Below are 14,995 nucleotides of genomic sequence, written 5' to 3'. Positions count from 1 at the left end.
TAACATTTAATGTCTTTCTGTCACTTTCACATACACAGAGGTATAAAAATGTCCTTCTGATGTTCCAGCTGATCAGAACCTTTAAAATTCTTATTAATCAAACATATTTTTTGCTGAACTTTTAGAAACAAGACATTTACTGTAGTTTTAGGACCAACAGGCTGATGAATGAACCAAGTAAACCAAAGTAAAGACAAGCTGCACTTTGACTTTTATTAGAACAATAAAACTGAAGTACAACCATCAGTGCTGCCTGTGTGTGTGTTGGTTGTAAATGTGTTGCTGGACTGAAGTCTGATTAAACTTGAAGTGAGCAGGAAGCCTGTTGGAGCTGCAACAGCAGGAGGCTGACTGGAAACTTTCAGGTGAGTTGAAGTTTAAAATTACACACATTATGTTTGTTACACAGCAGATGATATTTAATATATTTAAGGGACAATTTACATTAAATGAAAGAAAAACTTGTGGTGACCAGGAACATATGCAGATGTGATCTGACAAATGTTCATTAAGGACCCATAAATGTCCATAACACCAATTCTGGGACCAATGATCAGCCTGTCCACCCGTCCCCACCTCTGACTGCTCCAACAACAAAGCACCAGTCAGTTTGTAGCGCCTCCTACTGGCAGAGGGCCCACAGTCCTGTTAACACAAAGCTCAAGGTGGGATCCTGACGTCACGTTCATTATTGAGGTGAGTCTTGTTTTTCTCTTCATGGAGGTCACACTTGTTCACACTCATCCTTCGTTTATATGTTTATGTTAAATCTACACTGACCTGTACCCCGTGCTGTGACCTACACGGCAGCCTGTGACCAGAGATGTAGCAACACGTTGCACAACGATGTTAAAATGCACAAAACATCTTCAGTTTAGAGCTGACACGTTTGGGACGTTGCAGACGATTACAGATTTTGTTCATGTGCATTTTGTCTAAAGAGTGAAACATTTCAAATCTGACACGACATCAAAATATTTATGCAAACAAATCAATCTTGTTGCTGAACTTTGAATTAATCTTTGACAGAGGTCACTGGTGGTGATTAGACTCTTATCTTCCAATATTTATTATATTGGGAAATATAATGAATATTGTAAAAATAATGAAAAAGCATTAAACTAAAATTTAATGGGTAAAAAATCATGAAAATATTTGAAGTTGAAAAACCTGAAAAACACCCAGAACTGTAGTTTTAGGACCAACAGGCTGATGAATGAACCAAGTAAAGCAAAGTAAAGACAAGCTGCACTTTGACTTTTATTAGAACAATTTGCTGGAACTACAGAGTAATGAAGTACTTCAAGGTTTTGTGTGGATGACTTCCAACCTTACTGTACAGCACAGAGCACAGAGGGACAATATATGTAATCAATATATGATGCAGAATGAACAAGTAAAGACTGTAAGCTGAGTCTGAGGCTCATGCAGGACATTTCATAGTGAGGTGTCTTTGGTTGGATTATTCAAACATTTACATCAAAGCACCAAACTCATTTCTCACAGATGAAGGTCTTTGATTCAGAATAATAAGACCATCTCCATTTCCCATCATCGTCACAGCAGACTCCACGGTATCCAGAATCAGGATCTGACCATCCTTCTGCCCAGAACCTGTCAGAGAGATGAAATCTGATATGAAACTGGACTAAACTCATAACTATTGTCACATTCATATAAATATGCGTCTCTTTTGGAATATTTCCAATATTTGCTGTATTTCTTTCCCAGGTTTCTCGCCCACGTTCCCTCCTTTAGACTTTTCTCTGAGAATCATCATGCACACTAAAACAGCTTTCAAGCTTTGATGAATATGAAATCTTCCTGCTGTAAAAATGGAGAATAAAAAGAAGTCAGAGCTGACTTTCTGCTGTTTGAAACTGTTTTGTCAGCTGTTTACAGACATCACTTTGAAATGTGTGTCTATCAGGTCATATTTACTGAAGCTTCTTCCTTCATATGTTCTGAAGTTTTACAAACACCAAAGAAGAAGAGACAGGAATTCTCTGAAACACTTTTTGTTCTGTGAGAAAAGAAACATTACAGCACAAAAACATGAAGACAAATTGAACAAAGTGAAATGTGTCGGTCGCTGCTTTGAACATGTTTCAATCCTGATTCCTTCAAACTGACTTGTTGTAACTGAACGTCATCACAGACTGCAGATGAAGAGAGTTCAAGCACAGCTGTTCATTCAAAGGAGGATTTCTGCTTTTCTTTACATTCAGTTTGTGGGGCTGTTGGAAAATAGCTCAACTCATGTATTGCTGATCTATCTTCCAAAACATCAGTGTTTCACTTCTAAATAATAACTCTGGAATAGAAACAAACTAATGTCTCACGTTTCTGTCAGCGCTGATCCGTCCACCCATTCCCATTCATATCCTCCTGATGTCTGGTTGGCTCTCAGACCAATCCAAGAGTGTCCTCTGAAATTACTGACAAATTCCTGTTTGAGAAGAGACACAAATATTGTCTCCAGTCATAATTCAGCACTTCTGTTGTAGTGACATCATCTTGTGAACATGTCTGAAGGAAGAATAACTGTGATGAAACTTTTCTTCCATTGTGCAGAAATCAGAAAGAGCCAAAGAATCAATGAATATCAGCTCCTCCTGTAGCTCAGTCAGTGTTGCAGTGGAATCAGTGTTAACAAATCATTTGATTCAGTTGGATTGAATCAGAAAAATAATCTGGATTATGAGGATTTCTCTCATTTTATAACATTTCTGTTATTTCAATGTTTTGTGTTGACTTGGTTTCTAAGGATCATCTGAACTGGTTCCCATTTAATCCTGGTTCTTTAACTGCTTTGAATTCCTCTCCTTCATAATTCAATGTGAATCTCCAGTTTGCTGTATTGTAATCGATCCACCTCCCAAATCCTGCAATCATTTCCTGAATGGATTCTCTAATCTTCTCTCATCGGTTATTGTTCATAAAGTCATTTTAGTAGATGAGTCTAATTTACTTATTGATGATCCCTCTAACAACACTGCCACACAATTGATGAACACTGCAGCATCATTTCATGTAGTGCATCATGTTGTCGGCCCCACACATAACGCTGACCTTCCACATGTCTGACCTACTATCCAATCACAGATGTATCATCTTTGACAGGCTTACAGTCAGTGTTGTCTTCCCAGAGACAAACTGCTGTCACTCCCATGTCTTCTAATGACTGTGGACATTTTTAGATTTCTTCACTGGCAACATCAACAGTATCAGGTCAGAGTTCAAGTCTGTACCTCTTCAACCGCCCCAAGTCTCTCCTCCAGTTCTGTTGTTGGAGTTCAAACTCCTTCCTGCTGCCATCTCCCCCTGACTTCTCTCTATTAGAAACCAGTCCCTTTCATTTCAGCTGACTTTCAAACAGCCAGAGTCTTTGTGAGTGGGATCAACCCTCCTTACATCCCACTGTTTTAAATCAAGTTGCTCGTCAGCTCCTTCAGATCTTTGATCAATTCCAACCTGGTTCCAGACAAACCACAGCACTGAAACAGCTTTCATGAAAGTTACTAACCAGATTCTTCTGCGCTGGGATAAAGACTCCATTTGAGTCCTGCTTGACTTCTCTGCAGCCTTCATACTGTTGATGGTGCTCCTCTTATTAACACAGTCAAAGGAGCTTGCAAAGAAAAGCGTCTGGACTTCTTTAAGTTACTTGAAGACGTTTCACCTCTCATCCGAGAAGCTTCTTCAGTTCTAAGGTCAAATGGTGGAGAGTCCCAGATATAAACCTAGTGGGAGTGACCCCCCACAGAGGGACAAAAGGACCCCCTGATGATCCTCTAATCGCCTGAGCCAAGGTGTGGAACTGGGTGTGGGCCCCAATCAGCCAGAGTTTCGGGTGGGTTCATTGTGACCAAAGACCACAACATCACTGTTTTACCAGCTGATAAGGGAAGATGCACCGTGGTCCTAAACACTACAGATTACCACACAAAGATCACTACTCTCCTCAGTGACAACAATACCTACGAAGCCTTAAAGCGAGACCCCACAAGCAGCTACAAAAAGAAAGTTATAGCTTGCCTTCAAGACTTTGAAAAGGACAAAATTATTGACCGCCTCACATATCACCGCCTTTACCCAGGGGATGCCATACCCTGCATCTACGGACTTCCTAAAATCCACAAGGAAGCTGTCCCACTCAGACCCATAGTCAGTAGCATAAACTCAGCCACTTATAACATTGCTAAACACCTTGCTACCATCCTTGCTCCTCTCGTGGGGAACACACCACACCACATCAAGAACTCCACCGACTTCACCGACAAGGTCCAGAAACTTACCCTGGATCCAGATGAAACCATGGTGTCCTTTGATGTAGTCTCTCTCTTCACTTGCATACCCACCAAGGAGGCCGTGGAGACTGTCAGAAAACGACTACAAGAAGACAGCTCCTTGGAGGACAGGACCAACTTCACAAGAAAGGCTCTTGGCTCTTTCAAAGGAAGAGTACCCAGCCACTGGTACAGATATGTGGACGATACCTGGGTCAAAATCAAGACACAAGAAGTGGAATCCTTCACTGCGCACATTAACGCTGTGGATAAAAACATCAAGTTCACCAGGGAAGACACAAAGGACAACTGTTTGCCTTTCCTGGACTGCGCTGTGCACATTGAAGAGAACGGCAACCTCAACATCGAAGTTTACCGGAAGCCCACACACACGGACCAGTACCTCCTCTTTGACTCCCATCACCCTCTGGAACACAAACTTGGAGTAATTAGGACCCTACACCACCGGGCAGAACAGCCTGAAGGAAAAAAGAAGGAACACACACATGTAAAGGAAGCACTCAAAACGTGCGGCTATCCTAAATGGGCGTTCTTAAAGTCAGCAAAGAGGCAAAGAAAAGAAGACCAGACACCAGCGAGGGAGGATAAGAAGGACAGACGCAACAACATTGTCATCCCCTATGTAGCCGGTGTATCAGAGGAACTCAGGAGAGTTTTCTCCAAGCACGACATCACAGTGTACTTCAGACCCAGCAACACACTCAGACAGAAACTGGTTCACCCAAAAGACAAAACTCCTAAACACAAGCTTAACAATGTGGTGTATGCTGTACAGTGCAGCGAGGAATGTCCAGACCTCTACATTGGAGAGACCAAACAGCCACTTCACAAGTGCATGGCACAACACAGAAGAGCCACCTCCACAGGACAAGACTCAGCAGTCCATCTGCATCTTAAGGATATGTTCACATTTTGGACAGAGAGGACAGATGGTTTGAAAGAGGAGTGAAAGAAGCATCTATGTCCACTGTGAGCGACCATCTTTGAATATCAAACAGATACTTCATATTAATCAACGTGTGTCCTCATCTGAGTCCCACATGCCTCAGTCCTTGGACCAGTTCTGTTCTCTTTATAAATGCTGCCCCTGTGACACCTGCTTAATGGTTTTAATGGGATCTCCTAGCACTGCTGTGCAGATGACACACACACTAATGCTTTTCTGTCGAGCCTCTCCTGCCTCAGTGAATGCTTCTCTGTCATCACTTCATGGATTTAAACTTCCTTCATCTCAAACTGAAGTTGTGCTGTTTGGCTCAGTTCCTCTGAGGAGGTCAGTCAGTACATCGTCCCCCTCACCAGTAACATCCAATCACCTGTTAAAGATCATTTTGAACCAACAGCTGCATTTTGAGCCTCACATGTCAAAGGTCACCCAGTCTTGTTTCCTTTAGCTCAGAAATATTGCAAAGATCAAATCTTTACTGTGATTCAATCATCTGGAACTTTGAGTTCATACTTTCTCCTGCCTGATTATTGTAATTCACTTTTCACCTGCATTTCTCAGTCCTCCATAGTTGGTCTGCAGTTAGTGCAGAACTCAGCAGCAAGGCTGCAAACAAAACCTGGCCTGCAGTCTCATATCTCACCTATTCTTGCTTCTCTTCACTGGCTTACAGTGAAATTCAGAATCCTCTTTTAAATCCTGTTATGAACATATAAAGCTGTGCATGAACAGGCCCCTGCTTATATAGCAGAGCTTCTTGGACCTTATCACTGCAGCCGGCCTCTCTGATCATCTAATCAGCGTCTCCCAACTGTCCCTCGCTCTGATTTGAACACCAGAGGCCATCGTGCTTTTGAGCTTGTTGCAGCCAAACTGTGGAACAGCCTTCCTCAGACTATCAGGTCAGCTGACTGTTAACGGCTGAAACTCATTTTTACAGGTTAGCTCTCCCTCAATCTTTTCCCCTTTATTTTCCTCCATAGTTTCTAACTGTTGTGTTTCTGATGGAATGAATGTGCTGCTTTGTTTATGTGTCTGTATGTTTGCACATGTATACTTATCATCAATGTGTGGCTTTAATTCACAGTATGAAGAACTTTGTAACTCACTGTCAGCTCCATCAAAGATCACACAGACATGAACAAACACACCCACCTGTTCCTCTTTGCTGTTTATCATCACCAGATCAGCTCCTTTATCCTGACAGGCTCTCCTGCTGTCAGACCAAGTTTTGTTCTCAGTGGATTTAAAGTAGCAGCTGCATCCAAACCTCGTCCATTCTTCTGGACACCACTTCCCTTAAAGTCAAACACATGTTTTAAAGTCAGACTTTGTGTCCTGTTGTATCACATTAATCTTTGGTTCCTGTCATTTTCCCTGTAAATGCTTCATTTAAACTCAGGTTTTCTCTCTTATTCATAATGAACTGAAACTTACATTTATACAGAGAAACTGTTACACAGCATCAAACATGTAGGATTCAAAACAAAGACACAATCAGGTTATCACTGTGTAACACTGATGTTTTCTATCAGTTATTCAAACTTTATTACCTTCTATCTTCTCCTTCAGCTTCTTCACTTCTTCCTGTAGCTGACTGTGGTTTTTACTCAGTTCATCATAACGGCTCTGTAACTGAGTCAGGCTGGTTTTTGTGCCTTTAGAGAAAAAAGATTCAAATTAAGTTAAAATGTTCTACAAATATATCTGTGATATAAGAACTTGGTGTTTGCTTACCTTGAAGTTCATCCTGGAGCTCACTCTTGTTCAAAGCATCTGAAATATTTCAGTGAAAGCAAAATAAAATAAAATAAAATGAGTGAAACGTTGAACAGAAATAATCTTCTTCCTCTGCTTTGTCAAATATCAATAAGAGTCAGAAACTTGCAGCCATTGCTCTTTAACATGTCCTGTGGGTGGAGGTGTTAGAACTACAGGAAATCTGATGAGCTAAATACGTATCAACTGTGAACAAAAACCACTGACAAGATTCAGAATAATTGTGCTTCAGTGTGGAGGAAGAAGGTGAAGAGTCAAACAGCATTTCTACACCTGTAGTCAGAGATGTTATCTATATGCTTTGAAAGAATAGATTCTGACTCATGTGACATGTGCCTGTTCTCACTGAAAATATGTCTTTTTACATTCAGTCAAAGCTGCTCTGAGGCTTCAACACTTTCTGCTTATTTATAATTAATAAATGTTTCTTCCTGCAGCTTCCAGGAACTTCCTGCTTTCAGACGTCCTTTTGCAGGCGTCTCTGTTCTCACATCATAGATTTGTGATGTTTCTGCTGATCCAGCATTAAGTCTGTCACAGCTCCACCAGGAGCTAAAGGTCAGCTGAAGATCATCAACTGATTTAAAACATAGAATCAAACCACCTTAAAATCCAAACATCAGCAGCTGCTGGGAGTTTTCTCTGTGTTGTTGTTTTTGTTATTGTGGAGTCTTTACCTGATTATATAAAGAACCTCGAGGCAACTGTTGTTGTGATTTGATGTAATAAAAAAAGATTCATTGATATATCCCAGCAGATGAATGGAGCTAACATTAGCTTGTTAGCTACCTGCTTAATACACCAAGTGAACTAACTAGTCGCACAATGACAGACGGCCACTGTCTAACATAGTGTGGCTGCACCTGCATCAGTCTGCAGCAGATGCTGCTGCCTGTCTGCTTTGTTGAGATAATCACAGAATCACCGTGTTGAGTGAAGAGTTTGAAGGAACAACAAGAACATTCACTCCACAACACACACAAGATATGAGCCAGGAATCATGCACACAGACACACACCTGCTAATCAGTGCTAAGTAACAGACTCATGAAATACTAGAAGCTCAGTCAGCAAAACCAACGTGTTGGTCAGGCTGTACCACACAGCAGCTCATATTATTGATCAGAGAATTCCATTTAAAATGCCACCGTGCAGTTTTTATGAAGAGGAAACTATCCTTAGAGACCAAAACTCATTTGGTCCTGAATGGAAACATGTTTTTACTGCAGCAAAGGTGCTCATTTTAACATGGGAGTCTGTGGGGACTGACTCGCTTTCAGCATCAGCCTCCAGTGGTCATTAAAGGAACTGCAGTGTTTGCTGCTTCTGTGTTGGCTTCATGTACTTCCTGTATTTGCTGTGGCAGAAGGACACGTTCTGGTTGTGAAGCTGCATGTTTGTTGGCTGCTGGGATTCAGTATCAGTCATACATTCATTTGCAGGAGAAGTTCAGAGGTTGTATCTTATCTTACAGCATATGGACAGGATGATGATCCCAGCTAACATCAGGAGGCACAGCACTCTTAGACCCAGTGTAGCACATCTGAAAGAGCCCTTCAGGACTGAAGGAGGATTCTGAGTCTGTGGTCCTGTTAGAAAGCAGTGTGGATGTTGGTTTGTGCTTATTTCCTGTCACTCTGTGATTAACAGACCTGTGGTTGTGGTTGTATCAGCTTAACGTCAAAAAAGGGCCGGTTGCCAAAAAACAAAGGAAATATAACATCTGCACTGTGACTGAAAGAAGTTCCTGTTAATCAATAATAATAATAATAAATAATAATAATAAATTCTTTACAAATCCTACCATGTGGATTCATGGATTTTTTTTTCACATTCTGTCTCTCACAGTTGAAGTGTACCTCTGGTGCAAATTACTGACCTCTGTCATCATTTTAGGTGGGGGAACTTGCACAATCGGTGGCTGGCTAAATACCGTAATTGTCGGGCTATAAGCCGCTACTTCTTGCACAAGCTTTGAACCCTGCGGCTTTTAGTCAGGTGCGGCTTTTCTATGGATTGTCCATGAGCGGATTTGTTTTGTTTGTTCCGCTGTTGTACGGCACTACGTTGCTTGGCGGAAGGATCGGGGTTCAAGAGTGGTATGTTGGTCACATGTCCATCCGCCAGGCAAAGTAGTGCCGTACGAAGTAGCACGAAAAACAAACTTCAAAGTAGCGTTCAGCGGGAGGCGTGGATGACGAGCGGCGATAAACTTGCGAAAAGCAAGTTATGCTCAACTCCACCGGTGGATTCTGACAGCGTGGAAAAGTTTGAAAACATCCACGATCACCAACGGATTTCGAAGGGCTGGACTGCTGCATGATGGAGAGGAGGACACCGCCACGGCCCTTCTGAGGGTGTTCGACTCTGACACTGACAACGAGGATTTCTTTTGTTTTGAAAGGGACAACGAAGGAGAGAAGCGGAGAGTGGATGACGAAGCCATCCTGAACCTGTTCGTTTCCGACACTGGAGAAGAGGACTTTGGTGGTTTTTTGCGCAGGAAGAAAAGAAAGATGGTGAATGACTGACTTTTCTTCTTGTTGAAGCCGTGTCACTGCACCTGAGCCTAAAAGGCCGAATCTATTTTTCTGGTGTGCTGTAGGTTATTGTTATGTACTACATTTGTTACTCATTTATGAAGCACAGTACATGTTTCGTACTTGTAATTACCGCTACTTGTACATATACCCTAAAAAGTGATGTGATGTGTCTCCAAACAGCCGTCTCTTTCCTGACAATTCCCTTTGTGCATATTCTCCTACATATGATAAGTCAACATTGAAACACCTGCGGCTTTTAGTCAGGTGTGGCTAATGTATGTACAAAACAGGATTTTCCCCTGATTTTAGCTTGTGCGGCTAATATTCAGGTGCGCTTTGTAGTCCGGGAAATACGGTACTTTTTTGCCCCACTGTATGTGTACTTTGTTGAGCTTTTGACTGAGTTTGCATAAAGCAGAAAATGTATAAACTCTTCTTTTTCTAAAGACGTTGAACGTTCACACATAAAAGCACAAACACAGTCACACCTCAGTGTCACAGTTGGTTCGACCCAGGAAATGTTATTTTGTCAGTTACAGTTTGTTTTCTTGCTGTTGCCTTATAGAGAAACAAACTGTTGAACTGTTGAGGTTCATCCAGTCGATGTGGAAAGTTTGAACCACGTCTCAAACACTCTTTAAATGAACAACAATTAAATTTAGCTTCACTGCTGACCGAAGATTTTAAAAAGAACAAGATGTTTGTGTTCATTCATTTGTGTTTTTCCCTTTTTAGGTCACTCTGTAACTTTTCCTTTCATTTCTACATTTTGCACTTTCAGGAAAACTGATGCAGTTCATTTTTTTTCTCGTGTGTTCTTTGATTTGATTTTCAAAGGAATACAGAAGTACTTGTGTGAAAAAGTGTCCAACATAAGGAGGAAAAGTTTTTTGAAATTACAGTGCACTTAAATGTTGCACATCTTACTGTGAGGTCACCAGGAAATACTCCTTGTTGTTGGGCCGTCCTGGTTAACACACCTCTGCAACATTACATGAGAGTCGGGTACTCGGCCTCTGGATTTGTAAATCTGGGCTGGTGGGTTCAAACACTCCTCAGCCTCCCTGAGAAGGTTTATGTCAGAATATTGAAGGAGAAACTCCATCCAATTGTGAAATCTCAAATTCAGAGCAACAGTGTGGTTTCCATCCTGGTCATGCAGCACTGGACGAGCTCTTCATTCTCTCCAGGATGTGTGGGAGTGATGAGCCCAGCTGGAGCTCCTCCACACTGAAAGCACCTGACTAGGATTACACCTGTGTGCTACTTAGGTGTTGGAGGTTTGTCCAACTGGAGGACACACGTTGTCTTAATCATTCAATTCAGTTTTACTTCTACAGCTCCAAATCACAGCAACAGCCTCAAGGTGCTTTATGTTGTGAGGTCGACCCTACAATAACATTACAGTAACAAGTTTGCTGTTTGTGTGTTTTCCAGTGAAGTAGGAGAAACTCTGCAGTGTGGGAACAGGAACTAAACACAATCAGGTCTGCAGCATCAAATCATTTCACTTCTAATGTTCAAAATCAAACATCTAACATATTGGAATCAAATTCCTCACAGCGTGTCATGATTCCCACCACAATCAGCAGATACAGCACTCCCAGGTTCACTTCAAAAGCTCTGAACCAGCTTCTTCTCACAGCTGGAAGCTTCTTCTCGGTGTGGACATCTACAAAGATAAAACAAAAAGTCCATTTATGAAGCACTAATGAGAGACTTTGGAGCTTTTTATTAATCCTCACTGTAGGAATGATCCCAGTAGAAAGTAAATCAGATTTACCAAACAAATTAGTCGAGTTTGTTAAAAAGTTACAGGAACTCAAACAAGGACAAAGTAACATTAGTCCATTCCAGCTGTTGTGATCGGTCGGTGCATTTCTGGCCACTTCTTGGTCGCAGCTTTTGAATAGATCAGTGAGAGAAAAACAATCCTCCTCTCAATATAAGGACTAAATGAGCAAAACTATCCTGATGGACGTGAGGGAACGTAGAAAGAAGTGTAGAAACCTGAGGGACAAATATGGAGGAGAGTCCCAGAATATTCGTTTGTATGATGATCATCTGCACGCGGGTCAGAGCTGTGAGGAAAGTGTAATGCTGAGGAACAACCATGAACTGTGGAAACTTTAAAGCTGATTTATAACAGAGTGGTGCTGGGTGTGTGTTACTCTGTGTTTGTGCTTCAGTTACACTCAGTTAGCTTTCTGCTAGCTGTTTCCATCAGTTTGCTTCTCTCCTCTCTACACTCACTCATACTGCATTTTGATGCAGCTGAACTCACAATGAATCTGCATCTTTCTGTTCCTGTTGTCAGACCACAGAACAACTATGACCTACTGATTTAAACGTGCTGCATTAACTGCAGGGGGAAGCTGCTAACACACTGCAGCTGCATACCAAGCTGCTGCTCTGCACCTCTGAAAGACGCATTTTTGGAAGCACAACATTGTCGGACAAACTCGACATTCACATATGTTTAAAACAATGACTGTGTGGACAATCTGGCTGTATTTACAGTCATGTTATCACTTGGAGAGGAAGCAGAAAGAGCTGTGCTGCTCCTATTGGCTGCTTCTCTCTGTCACTCACAGACCTCTTCCTGAAAGCAGAGCAGCAGCTGAACCAGTTTGACTTGAAGCCACAGACACTGAAACAGTCAGACGGTTAGAAACGGAGCTCCTAACTGGGAGTAAACAGGCCCAGTGCAACAAATGATCTGTGTGCCAGTTTGGACTGGAAACATATTCTGGGCACATGTGACACGAACACTAATATGTCTTAAAGTGGTCGGATATCAGAGCTTTAAAAGACACTGAACAACACTTTCATCACCAACATTTTCTTTGGTTTGGTCACTTTGATGATTTCCTGCTTACCAGCTTCTTGTAGGCCAACGTCAGGGTGCTGCTCTCCATCATCTAACACCTCCACCTCACTCTGCTCTCTCACTCCTCCATCCTCCTGGGACCCTCTGCTGTATTTCACCCTGAAATCTTCAACACTTTGAATTTCTGTAGACATTTTGAGCTGAAAGATCTTTGAGCAGCTTCACCGTCTGTCTGTGTCTTTAAGTCCGACAGCTTTGAAGAGAAAACAAAGAGGAAGTAAAACAGGACGAGTCACAGTTCTTCTGACACGTCAGGAGGCGTCAAACTGTCAGTTATGTACAAATGAAAACAACATTCAACAAGATCTGAAGTTCAGTTACAAGAATGTAAAACACTGAAAGAAGTTTTGTTTTTAATATTTCTATCACAGAGATAATAAGCTTTAACTCAGCAGCTGCAGTATGTTTATAATAACACGGCTTTGTTAGACGCTGCCTTCTACAAACTGTAAGTACATCGAAGCAGCAGAGAGAAGAAGTGTTTGTGACACAGGAAATATGTCAGAGTGAACTATTTATTTTTACCAGCACAGAAACTAACAGGGCAGCGTGGTGCTGCAGTGGTGAGCACCATCACTTCTCAGAAAGAGAGTTCCTGTTTTTGTTATGTGACGGCTGTGTGCAGGCAAGAAAAGGACCCAAGGTGCAGACTCCAGAGACAAACGTAAACTGAAACAGCTTTGATGCTGAACTCAAACAGAACAAACGTAAGAATCCAAATAACTTACACAGGCAGACAAAACACACAGCAAAATAAACGGTAGATGGCGACAATGACAAACTGCAACACAGAGCTTAAATACATCGAGGGAGCAATCAGGGAATGGACAACAGGAGGGAAACACAGCTGGGGCAAATCAGAACTGACGAGACAAGGAAGCGTAAACTGAGCACACTGAGATAAGATAGAGACCTTCAAAGTAAAACAGGAAACACATAACACAGACTGAACAAAGACACAGACTCACACTGCCTGTGAGTCTGCACTACAACAGAGGGAACAGAGACGTGGGACCAGGGCAGACACAGACACTGACTGGACACGGGGAGACAGCAACTAAGGATTACACAGAGACAAACCATAAGACATGACTCTAACAAAAACCCAAAGACTAGAAGTTATAAATAATATAATAAACTCAAAAAACCCTGGGTCAACGACCCAGGCATCCTAACAGTTTTGGGTGGAGTCTTTCTGTGTGGAGGCTCATGGTCCTGGTCTGTGAGCCAGCGTTTGTGTTTGACGTCTGATTCTGGTTCATTTCATGTTCTGAGGTGAAGTTTTGGTCATGATTGTTGTGTCTCTGTTTGTGTCCCAGGTCTTAGTTTGTTATCTAGCCTCAGGTTTTGTGTTATCATCCCCCCTCTGTGTCCCCGCCCTCTTCCTGTGTTAGTATCTCTCTGTGAAGTCAGTCTTGTCTCCATGCTGATTGGCCTGTTCCCCAGTCGTGTCTCTGTGTTTCTGCTGTTTCCTGTTTTACTCTGACAGTCTCTCGTCCTGTGTGCATCTTGTTTAGTTTTGCTTCCTGGTCTCGTTAGTTTGATTATGTTCAGCTTTGTTCCCACCTGTGATCTGTTCCCTTGTGTTTCTTCTCACAGCCTCCTTCATTCCCTCCAGCTGTGTGTTCGTCTGTTTAGTATTTCTTGGTCTAGTTATGGTGTTTTTGTAGTCAGTAATAATTGTCTTTAAGTTTGGTTTCTGTCTCCGACTCCCACATTTTATCTGCTATCCTGCCTTGCCTCACACAGCGGTACATGACAGGAGATCTCGAGCACTAAAATAAAGCAGCAGACTCCGACCTACAAGTGGCAGCAAGTAGCCGTTTCCTTTCTTGAGGAAAAGCTGAAGTGGAAGCGTTGGCTCACCCCTGGTAGGAGCACATTTTCAGTGGTACTCACCGGGCTCTAAGGGGTCCTCAAAGACGCCGTGTTCGTCCACCTGCTGCCCCGCCTGCACCTGATGCTCTGCAGCTGAAAGTGGGCATCATCCACCCATCTCTGGTTGCTCACGGTTGTTGATCAGCCTCTCCGCTGCCCGCTCATTGGCCTGCCTCCTCATGAGCTCTTCCACCTCGATCCTCAAAGAGTTTCCTGTCTGGGGCCATCAGAGGCTCAATTATCCGGTTTCCCTTTTTCCTTCACCAAGAAGAAAAAAGTGCAGATTTCCTTCTCACGTGGAGCAACAACCTATCACCAGCTGCCGACTCCACCTGGATGATGCCGTTTTGCTCGCCGGAGATTTTACGGGCCGGCTCATCACAGGCTCTTCAGCTGGAATGATGTTGCATCAGCAGCTCCAAACTCTCCTTTTTCCTCAGGCCGGAGGAGACGACGCTCCTACTATCCTCCCTCTGTGAGTAAAACTGACGATTAGACTCTGCTCTTTGTTCCCACCTGTGGTCTGTTCCCTTATTGTTTGTATTCATTGTCTGCATTCCCTTGTGTTGCTTGTTGTTGGGTCTGAACATACGACCCTGCTGGATTCAGACCACGAGAGACTGCAAACAGAACACAAGAGCCACTGGTAC

The 14,995-nt window shown here is 42.5% G+C and overlaps 1 protein-coding gene across 1 annotated transcript; it reads right to left on the bottom strand.

Moving 5' to 3' along the window:
• Nucleotides 1-400: 400 nt before the first annotated feature.
• On the bottom strand, nucleotides 401-12,689 carry LOC146548517 (CD209 antigen-like protein C). The gene is made up of 7 exons (XM_085261984.1): nucleotides 12,457-12,689; nucleotides 11,139-11,249; nucleotides 6,994-7,032; nucleotides 6,810-6,914; nucleotides 6,412-6,554; nucleotides 2,343-2,449; nucleotides 401-1,614 (listed from the first exon to the last, which is right to left on the bottom strand). The coding sequence occupies exons 1-7, from the start codon at nucleotides 12,599-12,601 to the stop codon at nucleotides 1,494-1,496; spliced, it is 771 nt and encodes a 256-aa protein (XP_085118110.1). The 5' UTR covers nucleotides 12,602-12,689; the 3' UTR covers nucleotides 401-1,493.
• Between the last annotated feature and the right edge of the window lie 2,306 nt (nucleotides 12,690-14,995).

Source organism: Mchenga conophoros, linkage group LG22 (assembly GCF_057382185.1).
Source record: "Mchenga conophoros isolate Kocher_MC1m ecotype Shallow Benthic linkage group LG22, M_conophoros_male_GT1.1, whole genome shotgun sequence".
Classification (NCBI taxonomy): Eukaryota; Metazoa; Chordata; class Actinopteri; order Cichliformes; family Cichlidae; genus Mchenga; species Mchenga conophoros.
The sequence above is the reverse complement of the archived record's forward strand: the minus strand, read 5'-3'. Positions and strand labels throughout refer to the sequence as shown.